This window comes from Camponotus floridanus, unplaced genomic scaffold, assembly GCF_003227725.1.
Source record: "Camponotus floridanus strain SB8 unplaced genomic scaffold, Cflo_v7.5 scaffold3, whole genome shotgun sequence".
NCBI lineage: Eukaryota > Metazoa > Arthropoda > Insecta > Hymenoptera > Formicidae > Camponotus > Camponotus floridanus.
Genome location: NW_020229436.1, coordinates 6,794,068 through 6,814,069, shown reverse-complemented (window position 1 = coordinate 6,814,069; position 20,002 = coordinate 6,794,068). Strand labels below are relative to the sequence as shown.

At 29.5% G+C, this 20,002-nt stretch overlaps 2 protein-coding genes across 2 annotated transcripts; both read left to right on the top strand.

The window, feature by feature from the left end:
• Positions 1–322: 322 nt before the first annotated feature.
• LOC105253988 (coagulation factor IX) lies at positions 323–9,955 on the top strand. The gene is given in 11 exon segments (XM_025410048.1): positions 323–379; positions 382–668; positions 670–1,142; positions 1,842–2,006; positions 4,785–4,925; positions 5,931–6,004; positions 6,277–6,374; positions 6,446–6,533; positions 6,725–6,943; positions 9,164–9,277; positions 9,395–9,955. Coding segments are annotated over 11 exon segments (1,848 nt in total). The 5' UTR covers positions 323–346; the 3' UTR covers positions 9,551–9,955.
• A 6,107-nt stretch (positions 9,956–16,062) lies between these two features.
• Positions 16,063–18,981, top strand: LOC112638428. Its single transcript, XM_025410144.1, has 5 exons — positions 16,063–16,193; positions 16,452–16,533; positions 17,076–17,428; positions 17,918–18,044; positions 18,945–18,981. The coding sequence occupies exons 1-4, from the start codon at positions 16,100–16,102 to the stop codon at positions 17,938–17,940; spliced, it is 552 nt and encodes a 183-aa protein (XP_025265929.1). The 5' UTR covers positions 16,063–16,099; the 3' UTR covers positions 17,941–18,044; positions 18,945–18,981.
• The last annotated feature ends 1,021 nt before the right edge of the window (positions 18,982–20,002 follow it).

The following is a 20,002-nucleotide window of genomic DNA, read 5'->3' as shown; positions in this document are numbered from 1 at the left end:
GGAAGTTACTGTTCGGAAGAGGAAGAAAAACAAGAAGTTGATGAGTCAAAGAAATCGTATGCTAATCAATTAATTTTTTCGTTTATGCCAGTGAAATTTAAACTAGTCAAAGCTTGAAAGGGACTTTACAGCTCTCAACTAAATCAAGTTTCTCCTTGAATAATTTTGGAAAAACTCGATTTTATCTTGACATCCTTCTTCTTCATTAGTTGTCATCAATGGTTCGAAGAAATGGACCATTCTTGAATTATTCTTATCGTGAATTATCCTTCCGTTGATTTTTCTCGTGTGCAGTGAGACAATGACGTGTAAGATATCTATGAAATAATAAAAGTTACAATCGACCATGAATATCGTGCTCGGGATGCTTCTGATCACCTGATAGCCGGCGCTCTCGATCATGACAACTACTCATGGAAACGCAAAGAGGATGTCAAAATCGCGGCCACGAGCCGACCGGTTTCATCAATCAAGGTTAAAGAAGCTCGCTTGCAATGATCTAGTGTACATTCGACTTACAGATCGAGATCATCGAATCCATTCAAGGGCGACGTTCTACAAAATTCACCGAGAAGATTCGCGGTTGCCGAGGATTCGGAGGAGCAGCAGAATCTCTGGAATCTCGGTACCGTCAAGACGAGACAGGATGTGAAGCGCGAAAATCGAGCCATTGAAAAACGTGATAGGCAGACCGTCTTTGGATAAGGTCGAGCAATATTAGTATTTTTCGAACTTTCCGTACGGCGATGAAGCTGCCGACGCCATATTGGAGAACGCGGAATATCCGCAGAATGCAATATTCTCCAAGGACGTTCAGCAAGAGTTCCTGGATCAAAACGCAAAAGAAGATGAGAAGGAAATAGATTGGAGCGCGCAGAATGTATTCCAGAAAGACCCACAAGACGAGCTGGAGGAAGAAGTTAACGTTCAGGAATTTCTAGATGACATTAGACAGAAGAAATTGAATGGAGAATTCGAAGAGCTGTTGAGTGGACATCGTCAGGGCAGAAGGAGAAAACTTACCAGTCAGCAGCAAGATGTTCTGCTGGTGGAGACACTCAGGAAGAAGCGAAATCACACCACTGATCATCGAGGGCATGGTTTCAATCTCCAGAGCGGCTTTATGGATATGCTGGGCAGAAGTATGTTTGTAAAATCGAAAAATAAAACGGAAATAATGTTACCGCTGGTGTTATCGAAAGGATTAAAAGTGCTTTCAGTCGAGTAACATATATCGATCCTGAGAGTGAACTCTATAGGTTGATGAATAAAATGTAAAGAGAGATGTAAAATATAGATAAAATAGATAAATATAAAAAATAAAATAATAAACAAAATATATAAAATTATACTAAATTAGCAAAACAAGTGATTCATCATCTTATATATGATACTTTCGAGATTTTATAAAACAAAATTTGATATTGAATATCACTGATTTTCTATTATTGAAGTAAATTAATAATAACAACATGTCAATCAAAAGTCAATTAATGACGCACTTGTTGTGGAGTTTTTTTTAGGTGAACTTCATAGACACTAATCTTCTGAAGAAAAACGCAACGCAAAATGGTGTAATTAGCACGATTAAAACTGGAATTGCGTGAGATGAAACACATTGATATCGTGACAGATTTTCACATTGAAATTAACTGCTTCTCCATTATTACATTATTGAAAGAAATCCTAACTAAATCTTTTCCCTTGATAAAATCTTCCGCTTGTATATTAATATTAAAACCATTTAATATTAAAACTATTTACATCGATATTAAAACGATTTATCGTGGAGATATTTAGACGTGAAATTTATATGTGAAATCCAACACAATCTGTTTCAGTGATGCCGCAAACGTGCATGTACAAAGGCAAAAAGTTCAAGTGCGACCTTAGTATTAGCTGCGTTTTCGGCGGTGGTCGACCTGTCAAGCTCTGTTCCGGTTCAAGATGGAGCTGCTGCGTGAATAAGAAGATACGACCGACCATCGGCTTGCCACAGAATGCCAGTAAGTTATTTTTGCAGATCATTTTTAGAGCCGAGAGAATATCCGGTAGCATCCATCGAAAAATAATCTCCACAAAAATGAGTAGATTTTAATTGATAAACTTGCAAATTGTTCTTTGTATTATCATTTAGAAGCGAAAGAAACGCCGTATGTTTTTATCTCACGGAAGAATTTTTATTCCAACAATGCTTCCCAACAATTAATTCTTGAGGTCTTTTTCATCGTCGTGCTTCTATAAATTTACAACATCCTCAAAGAGAGTCCCTGTCCTCGAATGTCGCTAAACCGAGACTTTCTGTACCGAGACCTCCTGGTTGTATCACGCTTTCAGCGCGACTCGTTTGAGAGAGAACGAGATTCCCAGTAAACATATTTAAATTTGATTACTCTGTGAATGGTCTAATCTTGATTTCTTTATTCGAAGTAATTATCTGAAAAAGAAACGAAGTGAAGTAAAAAGAATACATGACCATAATTTAGCGTCCTGGGAAATGTTGTGTAACGTTATTTCTATTAAGTCAAAGGGTTAAACCCTGATTAGATTGGGAGAAGGTTGGGAACATCTAATTTATCTACGTTTAATCGAAAGGAGACACTGTGTGGCTGGAAATAACCTTATTTCTATCCGGTGACATCCGAAATTATACAACCGGCAGCGTCCAGCTAGAGTCGCGCGAACGAGCACTTACGGAGTATATGGTCGGCACTTTCAAATACAGTTATTCACACCTAGTTTACGACGGCAAACGCGTTACGCGCTCGCAGAACTTACGCGGCTTTCTCAAGCTGCAAGTCGCTCACCGTAATCGCGCCAACATCAATACAATAGCGCGATTAGGAACACAAGGAAATAATGTCACCGACGGAACAACAACAATTGCAATTATTGTACATACTCTATGTTTTATTATATTGTTTATAATATATGAATAATTATAAGCGACTTTTTCTCGTACTCTTTAGTTATAAGAGAGCATATTATACAGTAGAAGTGGAGGGAAAAATCATATTTATGATCTTTTTAATCCTGGGATTATAAAATGTCGTCTGCCTATTAAATTGACAATTATATATTCTTAATTATTTTTGAAGTGTATACAGAATATCCCATGGGAAATTATAGAAATTAATCAGCTGTCATTTTTAAACGTACATAAAGTACAGAAAAAGTATCTTTTAATGAAGGACATTTCACAGTTTTATTTGTATATGGATAATCGGAGATATTCTTATCCATTTAATAAATATTTATAAAAGAATGTCAATGATATATTTTAAAAAACTTTACATATTTTTTTTCCGATATGTCATTCGTTACGAAAAAGACTTGGTATCTATTTCAATTTTGACGATAAAATATCGAAAGTATATCTTTAAAAATTCTCTATAGTTTCCAAGAAGAGCTTGATCAAAAATATATATTATATCCTTATAAAATTGTTTACACTTTTATAAATAATAAAAATATCTCCGAGTATCTTTAGTCTATATGTAAATAAAACTTTTAAACATCCTTTATTAGAATATTTTACTTTCTCTGTATGTGTTTAAAAATGACAGCTGATTAATTTCAGTACCTTCTCGTAGAGAAGATATACCCTGTATATATCCTGCATAATCTCGATGTTACTGGACTTAACGCGACGCGAGTGATTCCGAGTAGCTAACAGCAACATCGTTGCCCAGTGTTTTCCATAAATCTCGGGCACCAACAGTCGTACGTGGATGACGACGAGCACATTTACGGGAACGCAATTAGGCCCAGCAGGCCGTCGCACAGCCACAATGAAAAAAGAATTTAGTAGTAAACACTAGAATTTAATAACAATTACTAAATGATTTGGGCAAATAGTTCTAATTAAATGTATGGTAACAATTACAAAAAAAATTAATTGAGTAAATAAAATATTTAGTTTAGACTATTTAAATTTAATTCAGTCAATTACATATTTGATTCGTTTAACAAAACTTTAATAACTGTAATCAAACTTTGGTAGCAGAAAATAATATATTTAATAAGTATTATCAGATATTTGGTAATTTTAACTAAATCATGATAACGAGAAATTAAAAAATTAAAATTAAAATTAATTAAAATCAAATTTTTTAATTATTATTTTTTTATTTATAATTTATACTTGCATATTGCACTTTACATTTTAAATAAGTAATGAACGGATTATTTTTGTTTATTTGCCGGACATTTACTTATCCGACTTATAAAATCAATTTAATATCTGAAATTCTTGTATTGAGAAATCAGAAATTAAATTGAATAATATATTTTTAATCTTATTTGTTACTCTTTGCAAGCTTTATATAATTCTCATAACTAAACTTAAATACGAGAAAGATAGCGCATTTTACGTCGTAAACGAACGAACAAACTAACATATTCTTGCGTTCTTGCGCGAAACTTTACACGACTATCTTACCAAAATTTGTTAATAATTACCAATTATTTTATCAAACATGTTGATCTAAATCATTTAATAATATTTATCAAATATCTAATAATCTTAAATTGAATGGTTTAGTCATATTTACAACAATTTAATACATATTTAATAACAATCATCAAAGATTTTATGATATGTATTAAATATTTAATAATTATTACTAAATTGTTTAATTGATTCAACTGCAAACAAAATTTGTTTGCAACTAGTCCAATTGAAGATTTAGTAATTATTATAAAATATGGTAATATTTATCAAATATTCAATTAAAATTCACAACTAAATATATTTGATAATTATTACCAATCAATTTTTTCAGCCCAGAGGGGACCCCATCGACCCCCACCGACGAGCAAACCGACGACGAATCCTCCCAGACTGTCTAGAAACCGTCGACCTACGTCCACCACCTCCCGGCCACCGCATCACACGATCTTCCCTTCGCAGGACAAGTACAACGGTAGATATCCGTCCCACGCTTCCGATATACACGTGTCGACGTTTGAGGAAGCCTCCAACGCTGCTGTGGACTACTCTAAATACCGTGATAATCGCAGATGCACACGCAGACCTGTTGCATATTGCATGCCAATATGTGTCGAGCACGATATGTGTCGAGATTTATGAAACCGATTAATCGACGAGTTCAGATGTTTCCGAGGTTGTTGGGCGCAAAACTTTTGCTGTCCCTGCGTAACACGGAAAACTGAACTCATCGAGGATGCAATTAAAAAATATACGGTTTCAATGCCTAATCGACTTTGTGCTTTTATTATACTCGTTGCAGCGGATTAAAATTTCCAAGGTCTTCTAGGCGCACTTGATTATCAGTTTGGATACGCTCGACTATATTATAATCGATAAAACGACTATATTATAATTGTTATATAATTGTTATTATAATTGTTCTGTTTTACAAAATTCGTCATAGTTTCGTCTCGTGTATTTCGTTGAAGCTATAATTCTGTACATTCGTCTCTGCACACTTAAAGTCCAACTATTCTCTTATCTTGATCACTGATAGATAGCATCTAATAATTTCTATTAGATCGCTCAATAATAATAAAATCTTGAATAATATTTTTTCATCCCGGTAATAAAATTGCAATATATTCTCTAAAGTTGCGTGAACTTTCTACACTTATGATAACTTGCCGTATTTATTTTCTGCTTTCTGTCTCTCAAGCCGCAAACAACACAGCGAGTAAATTTAATTGCACGCAATATATAATTGTAGAAAGCATCAGTTGAAAAATTTTCAGTATAAGCTTACTATCCTTTCGGTACCTCATATTTTCATTTTCTTCCTTCACGACGCGAATCACACAAATAGCAGCTCTGCAATCTTTCGTCTCACCCGAAGAGACGTCACTTCGCGTCACATAATGTCTATCGCAATTTATCTCTCAGGCACTTCCTCCTTCGTTGATTTTCGACTTACATTAATGATGACTCGTTGTTTCAGACTGCGGCGTGATCCACAAGAGCAACAAGATTGTCGGCGGCCACTCGTCTAGTTTCGGCAGCCATCCGTGGCAGGTGAGGTTCTTCTCGCAGTTTCCTCCTCCTCGCCACCATAAATATCTCTCGCACGGCTCTCGCGGAAGGACACCTAACTCTTCCTTTCTTCTGCATTATTCATCGGAAACGAGCCATCAATTTGCGCGTCTAGCGAGAAGAAGAGAGAGAGGGAGGAAGAAGGAGGGAATAATAATCTATTAAATCTTTTCCGCGAGCCGTAACGCGGCCTCGAATGCATATTTCATGTAATGCACTATTAAATGAACCTCTCGATGTTCGCTCTGTTACAGGCCGCTATTATAAAGTTAGAATTTCCCAACAAGAGCCTACTTTGCGGCGGTGTCTTGCTGAACAATCGATGGGTCGTCACCGCGGCTCACTGTGTCATGTTAGTATCGTGACATTATTATCGTAAGTGGTATAATAAGAATATTGATCGATGCATATTTCGCGTTCCAGGACACCCAATATTTTGAAAATTCGACTTGGAGAGTGGGATTTTCGGGACGGACTGCCTTACGAGGAATTCAACATCGAAAGAATAAAGGTTTTGCTTTATATAAAAATATATAATTTTTTCTTCAAGTATTATGTATTTTGAAATATCGATATCTTTAAAGTCTTATTAATCTAAGAATATTTAAAAGAAAATACAAGATACTTTCTTTTATACAAAATCTTATCTCATCGAGACAAAAGGTGATCGCTTGATGACGCTACAAATCATAATAATAATAGGTACACCCACAATATTCTGCTAGCGACAATCGAAACGACGTGGCTTTGATTAAGCTGTCTCGGACGGTAATTTTCAAGCAGCACATTGTCCCGATTTGCCTGCCGGAGAGGAATTTGGAGCTCTCCGGCAGAACCGCAACTGTCGTTGGTTGGGGACAGACCAGCCAACGGATGGTGTCCGGTTGGACACCATCCGTTCTTCAAGAAGTCGACGTCGAAGTGAGTACACTCTCGCCCGACTATTTGCCTTTGATGATAAAATTCAAATTATCTCGTATCCTCGAAAGCGAATTATACATGTATAACATATATAATAATATTATTTATAGTATTTATATACTGAAAAAAGAATTTAGTAGTAAACACTAGAATTAATAACAATTACTAAATGATTTGGGCAAATAGTTCTAATTAAATGTGTGGTAACAATTACAAAAAAAATTAATTGAGTAAATAAAATATTTAGTTTAGACTATTTAAATTTAATTCATTCAATTACATATTTGATTCGTTTAACAAAACTTTAATAACTGTAATCAAACTTTGGTAGCAGAAAATAATATATTTAATAAGTATTATCAGATATTTGGTAATTTTAACTAAATCATGATAACGAGAAATTAAAAAATTAAAATTAAAATTAATTAAAATCAAATTTTTTAATTATTATTTTTTATTTATAATTTATACTTGCATATTGCACTTTACATTTTAAATAAATAATGAACGGATTATTTTTGTTTATTTGCCGGACATTTACTTATCCGACTTATAAAATCAATTTAATATCTGAAATTCTTGTATTGAGAAATCAGAAATTAAATAATATATTTTTAATCTTATTTGTTACTCTTTGCAAGCTTTATATAATTCTCATAACTAAACTTAAATACGAGAAAGATAGCGCATTTTACGTCGTATAGCGATGAACGAACAAACTAACATATCCTTGCGTTCTTACGCGAAACTTTACACGACTATCTTACCAAAATTTGTTAATAATTACCAATTATTTTATCAAACATGTTGATCTAACTAAATCATTTAATAATAGTTATCAAATATCTAATAATCTTAAATTGAATGATTTAGTAATATTTACAATAATTTAATACATATTTAATAACAGTCATCAAAGATTTTATGATAAGTATTAAATATTTAATAATTATTACTAAATTGTTTAATTGATTCAATTGCAAACAAAATTTGTTTGCAACTAGATCAATTGAAGATTTAGTAATCATTATAAAATATGGTAATATTTATCAAATATTCAATTAAAATTCACAACTAAATATATTTGATAATTATTACCAATCAGTTTTTTCAGTGTAGTATTTATATTTTTTTACAGTTTTCTTTTTTAATTTTAAATAATGTTTCATACACATTAATATATTCATAAGATTTACATAAAACATTATGTATAATATATTTTAAATTATTAATATACAGGGTGTTTCATTTTAATCCGACCATCTAAATTTCTCGGAACCTAAGCAAGATAGAGAAAAATGTTTTAGACAAAAGTTGTATGGTTTCAAAAGACATAAGATGGTGTCATTAGTTTGATCTTGAAGGGCCATTTGAAGGACACGCGAAGGTCAGCTCCAACTTTTTAAATGGGACACCCTATATGCTTTTGCATATTCTTGTAGCTCATCTCAAGAGCTTTCCAAAACACTATAATTAAGTTAGTTTTCATTAAGTACTTTCCAAGTTATGAGGCTTGAAATCATTTTTTAATTTTATATAAACCGTAAAATATCTTGTAAAATATTCATTTTTCGATTATTTTACCTTAATACTTTTATGTACAAAATAATGAGAGGAATCAATTGGTGTAAAGAAAAGACATAGTTATTTTTAAGAAAAAATATGTAATTGTTAATTGCAAATTACATATTTTTTTTCGAAACAACTATGAGTTTTCTTTACACCAATTGATTCTTCTCATTATTTTGTACATAAAAGTATTAAGGTAAAATAATCGAAAAATGAATATTTTACAAGATATTTTACGGTTTATGTAAAATTAAAAAATGATTTCAAGCCTCATAACTTGGAAAGTACTTAATGAAAACTAACTTAATTATAGTGTTTTGGAAAGCTCTTGAGATGAGCTACAAGAATATGCAAAAGCATAAAGGGTGTCCCATTTAAAAAGTTGGAGCTGACCTTCGCGTGTCCTTCAGGTGGCTCTTCAAGATCAAACTAATGACACCATCTTATGTTCCCTTTTGCCCCCTACAACTTTTATCTAAAACATTTTGTTGTATCTCACCAACATTCCAAGATATTTTCCATTATAGATTAAAATGGTCCACCCTGTATATTGAATGAAAGGCTCTGTGACAAAAGTTTACTGTAAAAGAAGAGTTATATAAAGAGATATACACATATATTTATACATTATTGTTGTATATCTTTGTTCAGGTAATACCGAATGACAAATGTCAGGAATGGTTCAGAACAGCTGGAAGTAGAGAGATCATTTACGATGTATTCCTGTGCGCAGGTTATAAAGAAGGAGGACGGGACTCTTGTCAAGTAATAAGATAAGATATACAGAATGATCGAAGAAAAATATATGTTTAATATTGATAAGATAATTAGGTAAACACACATGGAACTATACAGTTATGTGTACAAGTCAATTTGTTATAGGGTGATTCGGGTGGACCGCTTACGATATCAGTGGAAGGCAGACACGTTTTGATCGGTTTGGTTTCTTGGGGCATCGGCTGTGGTCGCAAAAACTTGCCTGGTGTATACACCAATATCCAGAAATTCGTACCCTGGATCGATAAAGTTATGAGTTAAATGAAGAAGAGATAGCTCAGTTCCTTTAAAGGTCAGTTCCTTTTTTGTTGCTTCGCCCAGGAAAAGAAGAAGAAGAGGAACAGGCGAGATAATGACATGCAGTTATCCCCAAAGTTTTGACTCATCCTTTGAAAACTTTGGCGATCGTACTTGGTTATCCTTGAACAACGGGCACTTTCTCGAAAGTGATGAAAAACATAATGTTTGATAAAGTATACTCGAAGCTGAAAAGTGATAATGAAAAATTATAATTAATGTAACCCAATGATCGGTTTGTTTTGCTAAGACGAAGTTGTTGAAAGATTGATTAGTAGCAATGAATGGGATATATAATATGAAGAACATTTAAGCTGCTTGTAAGCCTCGTTATTGTTATTCATATAGCAAATAATTTATTATCATACATATTAAAACTTAAAAGTATGATTTGATTTGAAATTATCTGTTATTTAAATATAAATTTTTGAATTAATATAACAAATTATTGAATTGAGATGTTTTTTACAATAATTATCAAGAGACACGGTAGTGTCTCGCGCCAAGTTCATGCGAAGCATTGCGCGGCACTTCGTGTATCTATACGCGAGTCGGACAGTTGAGAGTAACTTAGATTATCGGATTTCAATAACGCCTGAATGGATCGAATTCTTACTAGCCTTAATCGATAGAGCGAGTTTGAATTGTATAAAGAAAATATCTTTATTTTTGCGCTGCGTGATCTATTAACGGAGATATCATAATGCAAAGTCGAAATATGAAAATTTTCAATTAAGAAACGTCTTTATCATCATGGTCGTCATCAACGTACATGTACATAACACATAGAAAGAGAAAACGTCCTTTTCCTACTCTCGACAGAAGATTGCTCTAGCGACGCTTTTCGATATTAATGATGTGTCATATATGTCATTAGTGACATGTATCATTAACCGCATTTTGAGTAGTGATAAAGTGCAAGTTATAAATAATAAATAATTAAATTATTAATTATTAATTATTAATTATTAATTATTAATTATTAATTATTAATTATTAATTATTAATTATTAATTATTAATTATTAATTATTAATTATTAATTATTAATTATTAATTATTAATTATTAATTATTAATTATTAATTATTAATTATTAATTATTAATTATTAATTATTAATTATTAATCATTAATTATTAATTGTTAATTATTAATCATTAATTATTAATTATTAATTATTAATCATTAATCATTAATTATTAATTATTAATTATTAATTATTAATTATTAATTATTAATTATTAATTATTAATTATTAATTATTAATTATTAATTATTAATTATTAATTATTAATTATTAATTATTAATTATTAATTATTAATTAATTAAAAATTGGCAAGAGCCAGTACGGTATGATAATTGGAGCAAGATAATGTTACATCCAGAGGAGCTCATGATTCTTTTCTTTCCCTTATCTGATGCACATGTGCACGACTTCCGAAAATCGTTAATGATAGTTAAATTGAAGTAGGATTCTCAGTAAATACTCCAGAACAACAATCAGATATTCACGGACTGATAAAAGTAGCTTTATATCTGGCTAAATAAGGCGGCAGTCAATCAGACGAATTTGATATTTTCTGATCACAAAAAAAACTCACAAAATTCAAACAAGCTACAGAAAATAAAGAAAACTATTTACAAAACGCGAGTGACCGGATGTCACCGACACGCACCCGTTTTATCTCAAAGGGGTAGTAAAAGTCATCGTCTTATCTCCAACAGATGCATCTTACAAAGCATAAATTATCACCACTTCCGATACTGAGAATCCTAAGTCCCCCGTTTTGGAAGATGCTCTCCTATTCGCGGATAAATGTAATAAAATTCTGATTTGTTGCATTTGTTTTAAAATGTTCATAAGTAGGGACAGGAAGGTGACCACAGAAATCTAACGAGGGTTTCTATTCGTCAACTTCCCTTATTCCTCACGCTGGGAGAGGGTAAAACGATATATAAGCGCGAACTTTGGACAAATCGACGCTCAAAAAAACACAATTAGTCAGACATACATTCATTCTTTCTTCGCTTGCTAGTTCACCTATTTGCTCAGTTACATACTTACGTAGTTGCTCGGTTGTATACTTGCTTATCGAGTCAGTGCAAAAATCTTAACCAAGAGGGCCCAGCAGCAACCACCCTCTTCAACAACTATATCCAGAACCAATTCAGCGCTAATATCTCGCCATCCTCAACGCCAAGGGGGCCCAGCAATAATTTGTATCGATTTGTCCACGCTTTTCAAATAGTAAGTCTTATTTTTTATTTATTAAGTTCCTCTTCCCCCATCTTCCTCTTATCGATTTGTCCACGCTTTTCAAATAGTAAGTCTTATCTTTTATTTATTAAGTTCCTCTTCCCCCATCTTCCTTTAATAATCGCTTCCCTAGTGGAACTCTCCGTCTCGCACAATCACGCTTAATACACACACACACATACACACACAATCACGCTTAATGCATCCACACACATACAAACAATCACACTTAATATTGTACTAGAGCCGTAACTAAAATATTTATGTAAGTTTTATCTCTTTTATAATGTACAATAAATTTAATTAATTTTATTTCTTTCGAATCCAACTTAATCAATTCCCCCCTCATCACCCACGCTCCTGAATCGCACTTGGTCCCGTCCCGGGTAAAAAGGATTAAGTTCCTTTACCAAAAAGGGGACCGACGAGCGGGCATTTGGACCAGAAATAGCGTAAAATCGACCCCTGATGGTCGTTGACCTATCTTTGGCTCATCCGCAGGCTCGCTCGACCCGAAACTTTTACTCTTAAGGCACCTGTTTTCGGGATACAAGTGTTACGCCCTTCCTTCGGCCCATCCTTCCTCGGGCCTGGACGTAACAATACAATAAGAAAATATTAATTTTGGACATTGATAAATTTACAAGTAGAGCCAATAAATTAAGATATAACCAGTTGGATTGTTTGCTCATAGGAAAAAATTTAAAAGTATAGAGAGAATACAATTTTTTAATTATTATTAATTGTGATTCAAAATTATTTTAAAATTTTATATACATATACATATATATATATATATATATATATATATATCTATATTATATTATATTATAACTTTCAGATATATATATATATATATATATATATATATATATATATATCTCTGAAAGTTGGTTTAATCTTATCTTGACATTTTATTGTGTTTATTAAGTGGTAAGTCAAGTATTAAACTGATTTCATATTGTTTTGATTTTCAAAGTTGTTTCAATAACGTACTTATTATGATATCACATGTCGAACTTTAGCACTTCTCAATAGTATCCCGAAACAGCAAGATCAAGTTAATTCAGATATATTTTCGATATTAATAAAATTCGGAATAATAAAGAGTTAATTATTCTTAATTATATATTATCTGATACGGAAAACTGTAAATTCTGATCGGCTGGTATTATAATATACAAGGTAAGTTGTAATAAAATAGAATACATAGTTATTTTCAAAAAGAAAAAAAAATTAAATGCGTACATTATATACGTTGAGGACAATTTAAATAATTTCGAAGTACAAACATATGACAAGCATAGTTACATTTCGCCAAAAAAGACTTTTTGGCGAAATGTAACTATGAAAAGAATTTTTTTTATATTCATTATTAAAATTATTAAAAAGAGAAGATTCTAATTTGAGATGTGCATATTATTGTATTATTTTTAAAATGACTTCGATTTGATTTGAAATTAAATAAAACGGTTATTTACGAAATGTGTATTGTGATACGATTAAATTTAATAAAATTAAATTAAAGCAATGCGTTTATTAAATTTATAATGGAAGATTATAATTCTTTTATTCTAAGGATATATTTTATTATTACAAGGAGATATAATATTTTTTATTTACTTTTTTTTATTTATATGTAATAAAAGCAATAAGTCTCTTTTCTCAAGAAAAAAAGATGTTTATTTTCTAGATATTTAAAACGAATGAATGACATGGCATTCTTGAGAGTGTTAAGTTGCAATTTAATATTCATCGTAGTGATGGCTGTTTTTAATGATAATTTTGATTCGTCTCTATCATTGGTGACACTCAACATATCACCGTTACATTACTACATCAAATTTATGCTATATGTCAACGACGATATATTCTACGGCGAATGCAATGTCAGCATTTATATTCCTTATAAAATGCCAGATATATACATTTACTCGGAAAATCTGCTGAAATTATGGTAACAGAAAATACACAAATATCTAAAGGAAATGAAGAAAAAGTTTTTGCCCAGGAACCTAAGAAATTAATCTATAACACTGAAACATATGAAACTTACATTTCTTTTCCATATGATTTATCACGAGGATATCACACTCTGAACATGAAGTTTATTGGACTTTTAGCTGAAAATGGAGGCTTTAGAACTTTTTACATAAATCAACAATATAATAGAGTGTGAGAAATTTTTAAGACATTAAATAATTAGCTATATGTGTTATAAAAGTTTGTTTCTTGCTTGAGTTATTTGCAAACAATTCGCATTATTGGTACCAAGACATAGTTTTAACATATTTCGTGTGATTTAGTAAATTGTTCTTTAAACACATTTCTCACTCTCTCTCTTTCTCTCTCTCTTTCTCTTTCTCAAAGTTCGCAAAAAATTGTCTAATAAATAATTAAATCAGAAAAATTATTTATTGAATTGCGCAAGCATATATTTTTATTATCAACAACTTTTTAATGCAAGATATTAATCTTACATAAATATGATGGAATTTTAAATATTAAAATATATACTGTAACATTTCATATTATATTTACATTATTTATATGTGCATATTCTAGAAAATATTATGAATATATTGTTATACACATAAATATTATAATATAATATATTTATATAATATATGTATGCATTATATAATATATGTATGTATAACATCAGGAAGATATAATATATGTATAATATTATATCGTACAAAATTTTTAGGATATATTATATTAAATTATATATTAATAACATAATATAATGATACAATATTAATACAAAAAATGTTGCAACTATTCTTTCAACATTATTCTTAAGATACATTAATATTTTTCTATTCTTACCTTTTTTAAAAAATTTCTAATACTTTAATAGTAAACGAAAAATTATGTTATTTAACATGTACTTTTATATATGCTAGGTGGTTTGCCGCAACGCATTATAAAACATTTGCGACTCGAAGATTATTTCCTCTCTTGAAGAATACTAGAAGTGTTAGTTATAACATTTCTATAAAGCATCATAAAAATTACACGGCTTTATCAAATATGCCTGTAAGAGCAGTGAATATAGACAAAAGTAAAATGATATGGACACATTTCCAAAGTACTCCAATAATGCCTGATTATTTCATAGCGGCGAGTGTGGTATCTCTCGGCTTTATTCTAGATACAAGTCAGAATATCAAATTGTGGTGCAGAACAGACATGAAATCATATATGATATTTGCATATATAGTTATTCTAAAAATTGCGCAATTATTAAAAAATACATTTCCATATATCAGAAAAACTCCGGAAACAAATCATATCGTAATTCCAAAGTTGTTAGATATGGAAGAGATAAAATTGGGACTCATTCTTTATAAGTAAACATATTTTGATTTAGAAAATATATTAATTTTTACATTAAAACACATATTTTTTTCTCAATATTCAGTATTATAATACAAAATTCGATATCTGTGTGTATTAACTAAAATATAATTTAATTGAAAAATAATTAATTTACATGTATATAATAGGTTTTCTCGACATTATTATAATATTTGTAAATTATTTTTAGTGAAACAGATATTACCTTTGATCAAGAAATAGATCCTGAAATGCGCAAATTTGAAATAATACGAATAATAGGACGTAAAATGGTGCACGAATGGTTTTTTTATAATTTGTTTCCATATAAGTGGGATTCGTGTTTAAGGAAAGGTTTTGCTACATTCCTTGGAATCTACGCCGCCGATAAGGTTATTTTATATTTAGCGTTAATTCTTTTAATTAATTTCGATCAGAGTGATATAAAAATATTAAGAATCTTATGTATCCAACAAATCATTCCAAAATCTTTATAAATATTTTCTATCATTCATAATATACTAATTTAGATCGGAAGAATATTCTTTTATAAAATTTAAAATTTGTGCTCTATAACGACATTCAGTCAAAACTTGTCAGAAAAGTAATAATAAATTAAAATATTATAATTATGTATTTACATATGTACCTTTAAATAATTTTAGAAAAGCATTGTTATTATATATTATTACATATTATTACAGGTACTTTTGAATACATTTTTTAAATTTAATAAGAAAAATTTAATGAGCGAATGAGCTTGTAAATATTTTTTTGATATATTATAATAGTTCTTAATGCGTATTGCTTATGTGTGAGCATTTCTTATGATTAAATATTTGTTTAATTATATTAAAATCTTTACGTCCAGAGTTTTCCATACTATGGGATACAGGATTTCTTTGTAGTTCAAATGCAATATGATGTTCTTCACTGGAGTACCAAAGACGTATGGCCGCTTAAATCACAATTCAACAATTCGTTTGAATTACCTTGTAACATTAAAGGTATAATCAAGCAAACAATTTATTGTCATAAATTCTTTATTGCTGTATATAATATTAAAATTATAAGAAGAAAAATAATTTAGTTATGATTTATTTATATTATTATTTAAATAAGTATTAATTATTTAAATAAGTATTAACGTTTACCAGGAAAATTAAACTAAGATTAATTTTTATTTATCATATGTAATTTAGTTATGTTCCTGAATTTAAATTTATTTATACATATTACATTTTATACTTTATTAATTTTTGTAGTGAGCATTATGTTATACACATTGCAAAATACACTCACCAAAAAGATGTTCGAAAATGGTGTCAAAATGTTTTTACAAAAACAGTGAGTATAGATTACAATATAATTACATTATTATTTTAAACACATATTTTTTAATGATAATTTAATTTTGCTCTTTTTCATAATTATTTTTATGTTTTAATTTTTCATATATATTTTTACTTCTTTATTTTATTATCTTCCATCTTATTATTATTTTCTTTCTTATTATCTTAATCTATTTTCAATTTTTTTTTATTCTTTTTGTATATCTTCTTTTCCTACATTCCCTAATATTATAATTTTGTTTAGTTTTTTAAATCTTCTCACTTCTTTTATCTCTTTTATTTATATATTTCTTTTCGCGCTCCATGTGACACTTATATTTTTTACCTATTATTCTATTTATTCTTTTCTACTATTTACCGTTAATATTTTTCCTATCTTTCTAATTCTGCTTGATTTTATTCCGTCCCACCTTTTTCCTTCTTCCACTTTTACTTCTTGAATTATCTTAATTGTTCCTCAATATTTTTTTAAATATATATCTTCTTTTATTTATCTTTTCTTATCATTCAATTCCTGTTTGGATTTTTATCATACAGATACACAGACATTAATGATTTGTGGAAAGTTATGCAGACTGTACTGTATAGTACATCTGTCGGAGTTAAATACAATTATAGTATACAAGACATAATACCTAGTTGGGCAGAACTAAATCACTATCCTGTGGTAAATGTGAAAAGAGACTATAATACTTTCAGTTTGAATGTATCAGTAGAAAATTTTAATACAAATATATCGATACCTGTGAGCATTACTACGCAAACGTATTTCCTTTCGGAGAAAATTGTGTATCCAGTATGGCTAATGCCACCACATATTTCAAATCGTATGCTGGCTTTCGACTCTGTAATTAAGGATGACTGGATATTAGTCGATTCACAAGAAAGTGGTAAATATGGATCGATTTATTGTTTTTATATATATTTTATAGATACATTTATCCTTTATCAGCGATATTTATTCAATTTTTGTTTCGATATGTATTTTTTAGTTTAAAGATACAAAGTATATTAAATGCCATATAAATAAAACTAACTTTATATGCGGCAAAATATGTATAGAGTATTTACAAAATGTGCAAAACATTTTTTGCTATTATTATTGAAATAGCATATCTTTATTATTTCTATTTCGTGACAAATAAGAACCAGATGCAAATAGTAAGTCATCAAATATTAATTATTTGATGAAACTGAATAATTGAGAACATGACTCAAATTTTTCTTGATCTATATACTAATTATAAGTGTAATATTTAAATCTCAATTCAAAATTTTTTATTCTTTGTTTCGCTCTTGAGAAATGTAGGCAAAAGACTCGAATTTGATTCCCGATTCACTGAATTAACTCGTTATTCATCTCGCCTATGCTTTTTCAGGAGTGGAAAGAAGGATTTGTTAAAAATCTAGAATTGAGAGTCTTACATGTTAAGTCTATACACTTATTATATGAAGCAATAAAATTATCCCAAATTCGTCTATTTTGTGGCTTTAAGCAATACTACGGTATATTAAATATTTCTCAAAAAACTTTAAAATGAAGCATAGGGGCAGTTTTGAAGATTCGAGAAACTAAATTAACCAAATTCTCAATATTGTTCAAGTACAATAAACGCAAAAAGAAAGTTAAATGTTTAGTTCTTTATAACAGTAGGATTTTGATTGAAATTAATCAGAATGGATCTTTGACTGTTATATTAAAAAGCCGATAATATAAAATATATACACTGAAAAGAATCGTTTGATTGTACTAACAAGACATATCTGACAGAAGGCATTTTGGTTAAACCAAGCAGAATTTCAAGTTTATTACGATAAAAATCGATTTTTTATAACTAGATCGTTTAATACAACTTATTACAAGAATTTGGTTAGTATTTTCTAGATCTATAAAACTTCTTGCTATATTAACTAAACATGGACACAGTGATGTCATCTTTTTGTAAATTTAGTATTATTATTACTCAATAAATTTCGAAAATTTAACAAGAAGAAATTAATCATACACATCTGGTAAATTCTAAAGAAGTTCTAATTCGTTCATTTTCCAACAGACATGCAGGTTGAATCTATTAGATTTCTAATTAATGCAACCAGATTTTTTCTCAGTGTACTTACGATATAATGTTACACACAACAAAGCATGTAATATAATTTGGCTATCATTGTTGGTTAACACGCAAGAGCGTCCGTAGACTTTTTTTCAGGGAAGGGATGACATAAAATTATTATATTATTCAGATTGAAATGTATGCTTTGATATTTATACACCTTTTAGTATTAAAGCTTTCTTACCGCAACAATGTAGATGTAAATCGAAAAAGATATTTTTTTTTGTTAAATGAGGAATGTAGGCATTGAAAATATGAAATAAATTATGGTTATAAATTTTTTTTTATTTTTCAGGGAGTTGCATGTGCACCGCTAGCCGCCCTTCCCCCTTACGGACGCTCATATTAATATGAATGAAAATAAATTTAAATTGATATAATGCTTTTTGTCTTTATAAATACATTGATTTATCAGTATAACAATTATAATTATACTGATAATCTGTAGTTTACTTTTCGTAGTAATCACATTTTCTAATAAATATTTCTTTATACGCTACGAACATAATAAAAATACAGATACAACAAAATATAACAACAAATATAACAATGTATAACATATATAAATGTAACAATATATATATATATATATATATATATATATATACAAACAAATATCACAATATACAAATATAACAAAAAGACATTTCAGCAGATATTTCAAAAAGCATTACTTGATAAATTCAATCAAAAAAATTTAATAATTTATTGACAATTTATTTTTTCACAGGATATTATCGTATCAATTACGATGCCGAGAATTGGAATAGACTTTCAACATACTTAAACGATAAATATTTATTTAGACAAATACATGTTCTCAATCGCGCTAAAATCATCGATGACACATTTCATTTTGTGATGTCAGGCCAACTTAATAGGACTGTATTCTTGAATATTTTACAATATCTACGACAAGATACAGATTATATCGCATGGTATTCTATGTTCAAAAACTTAGAATATATATCGAATCTTTTTGCATTTCCAGAAAGCGCGAAAGTTATAAAGGTATAAATAATAGTTTGTGTAAATAAAAGAAATGTGTATTTTATATTAAATAATATTAATTTATATAAGTATATTAACAACGTATATCACACTTATTTTTTTTAATTATTTTTAATAAAATAAACGAGCACATAATGTTTAATTTTTCAAAGTTCACGAAACAACTTCCATTTCTAAATTTTTATTCAATTTTTAATTTTATTAAAAATAAATAATATCATATTGCACTAAGTAAGTGTAAGTGTAAGTGTGTTATAATTGCAGTAACTATAAGTGTAATATAATCATGAATTCATTATCATCCTTTTAATCGTAAAATTATTATTAAATTATTTGCATATC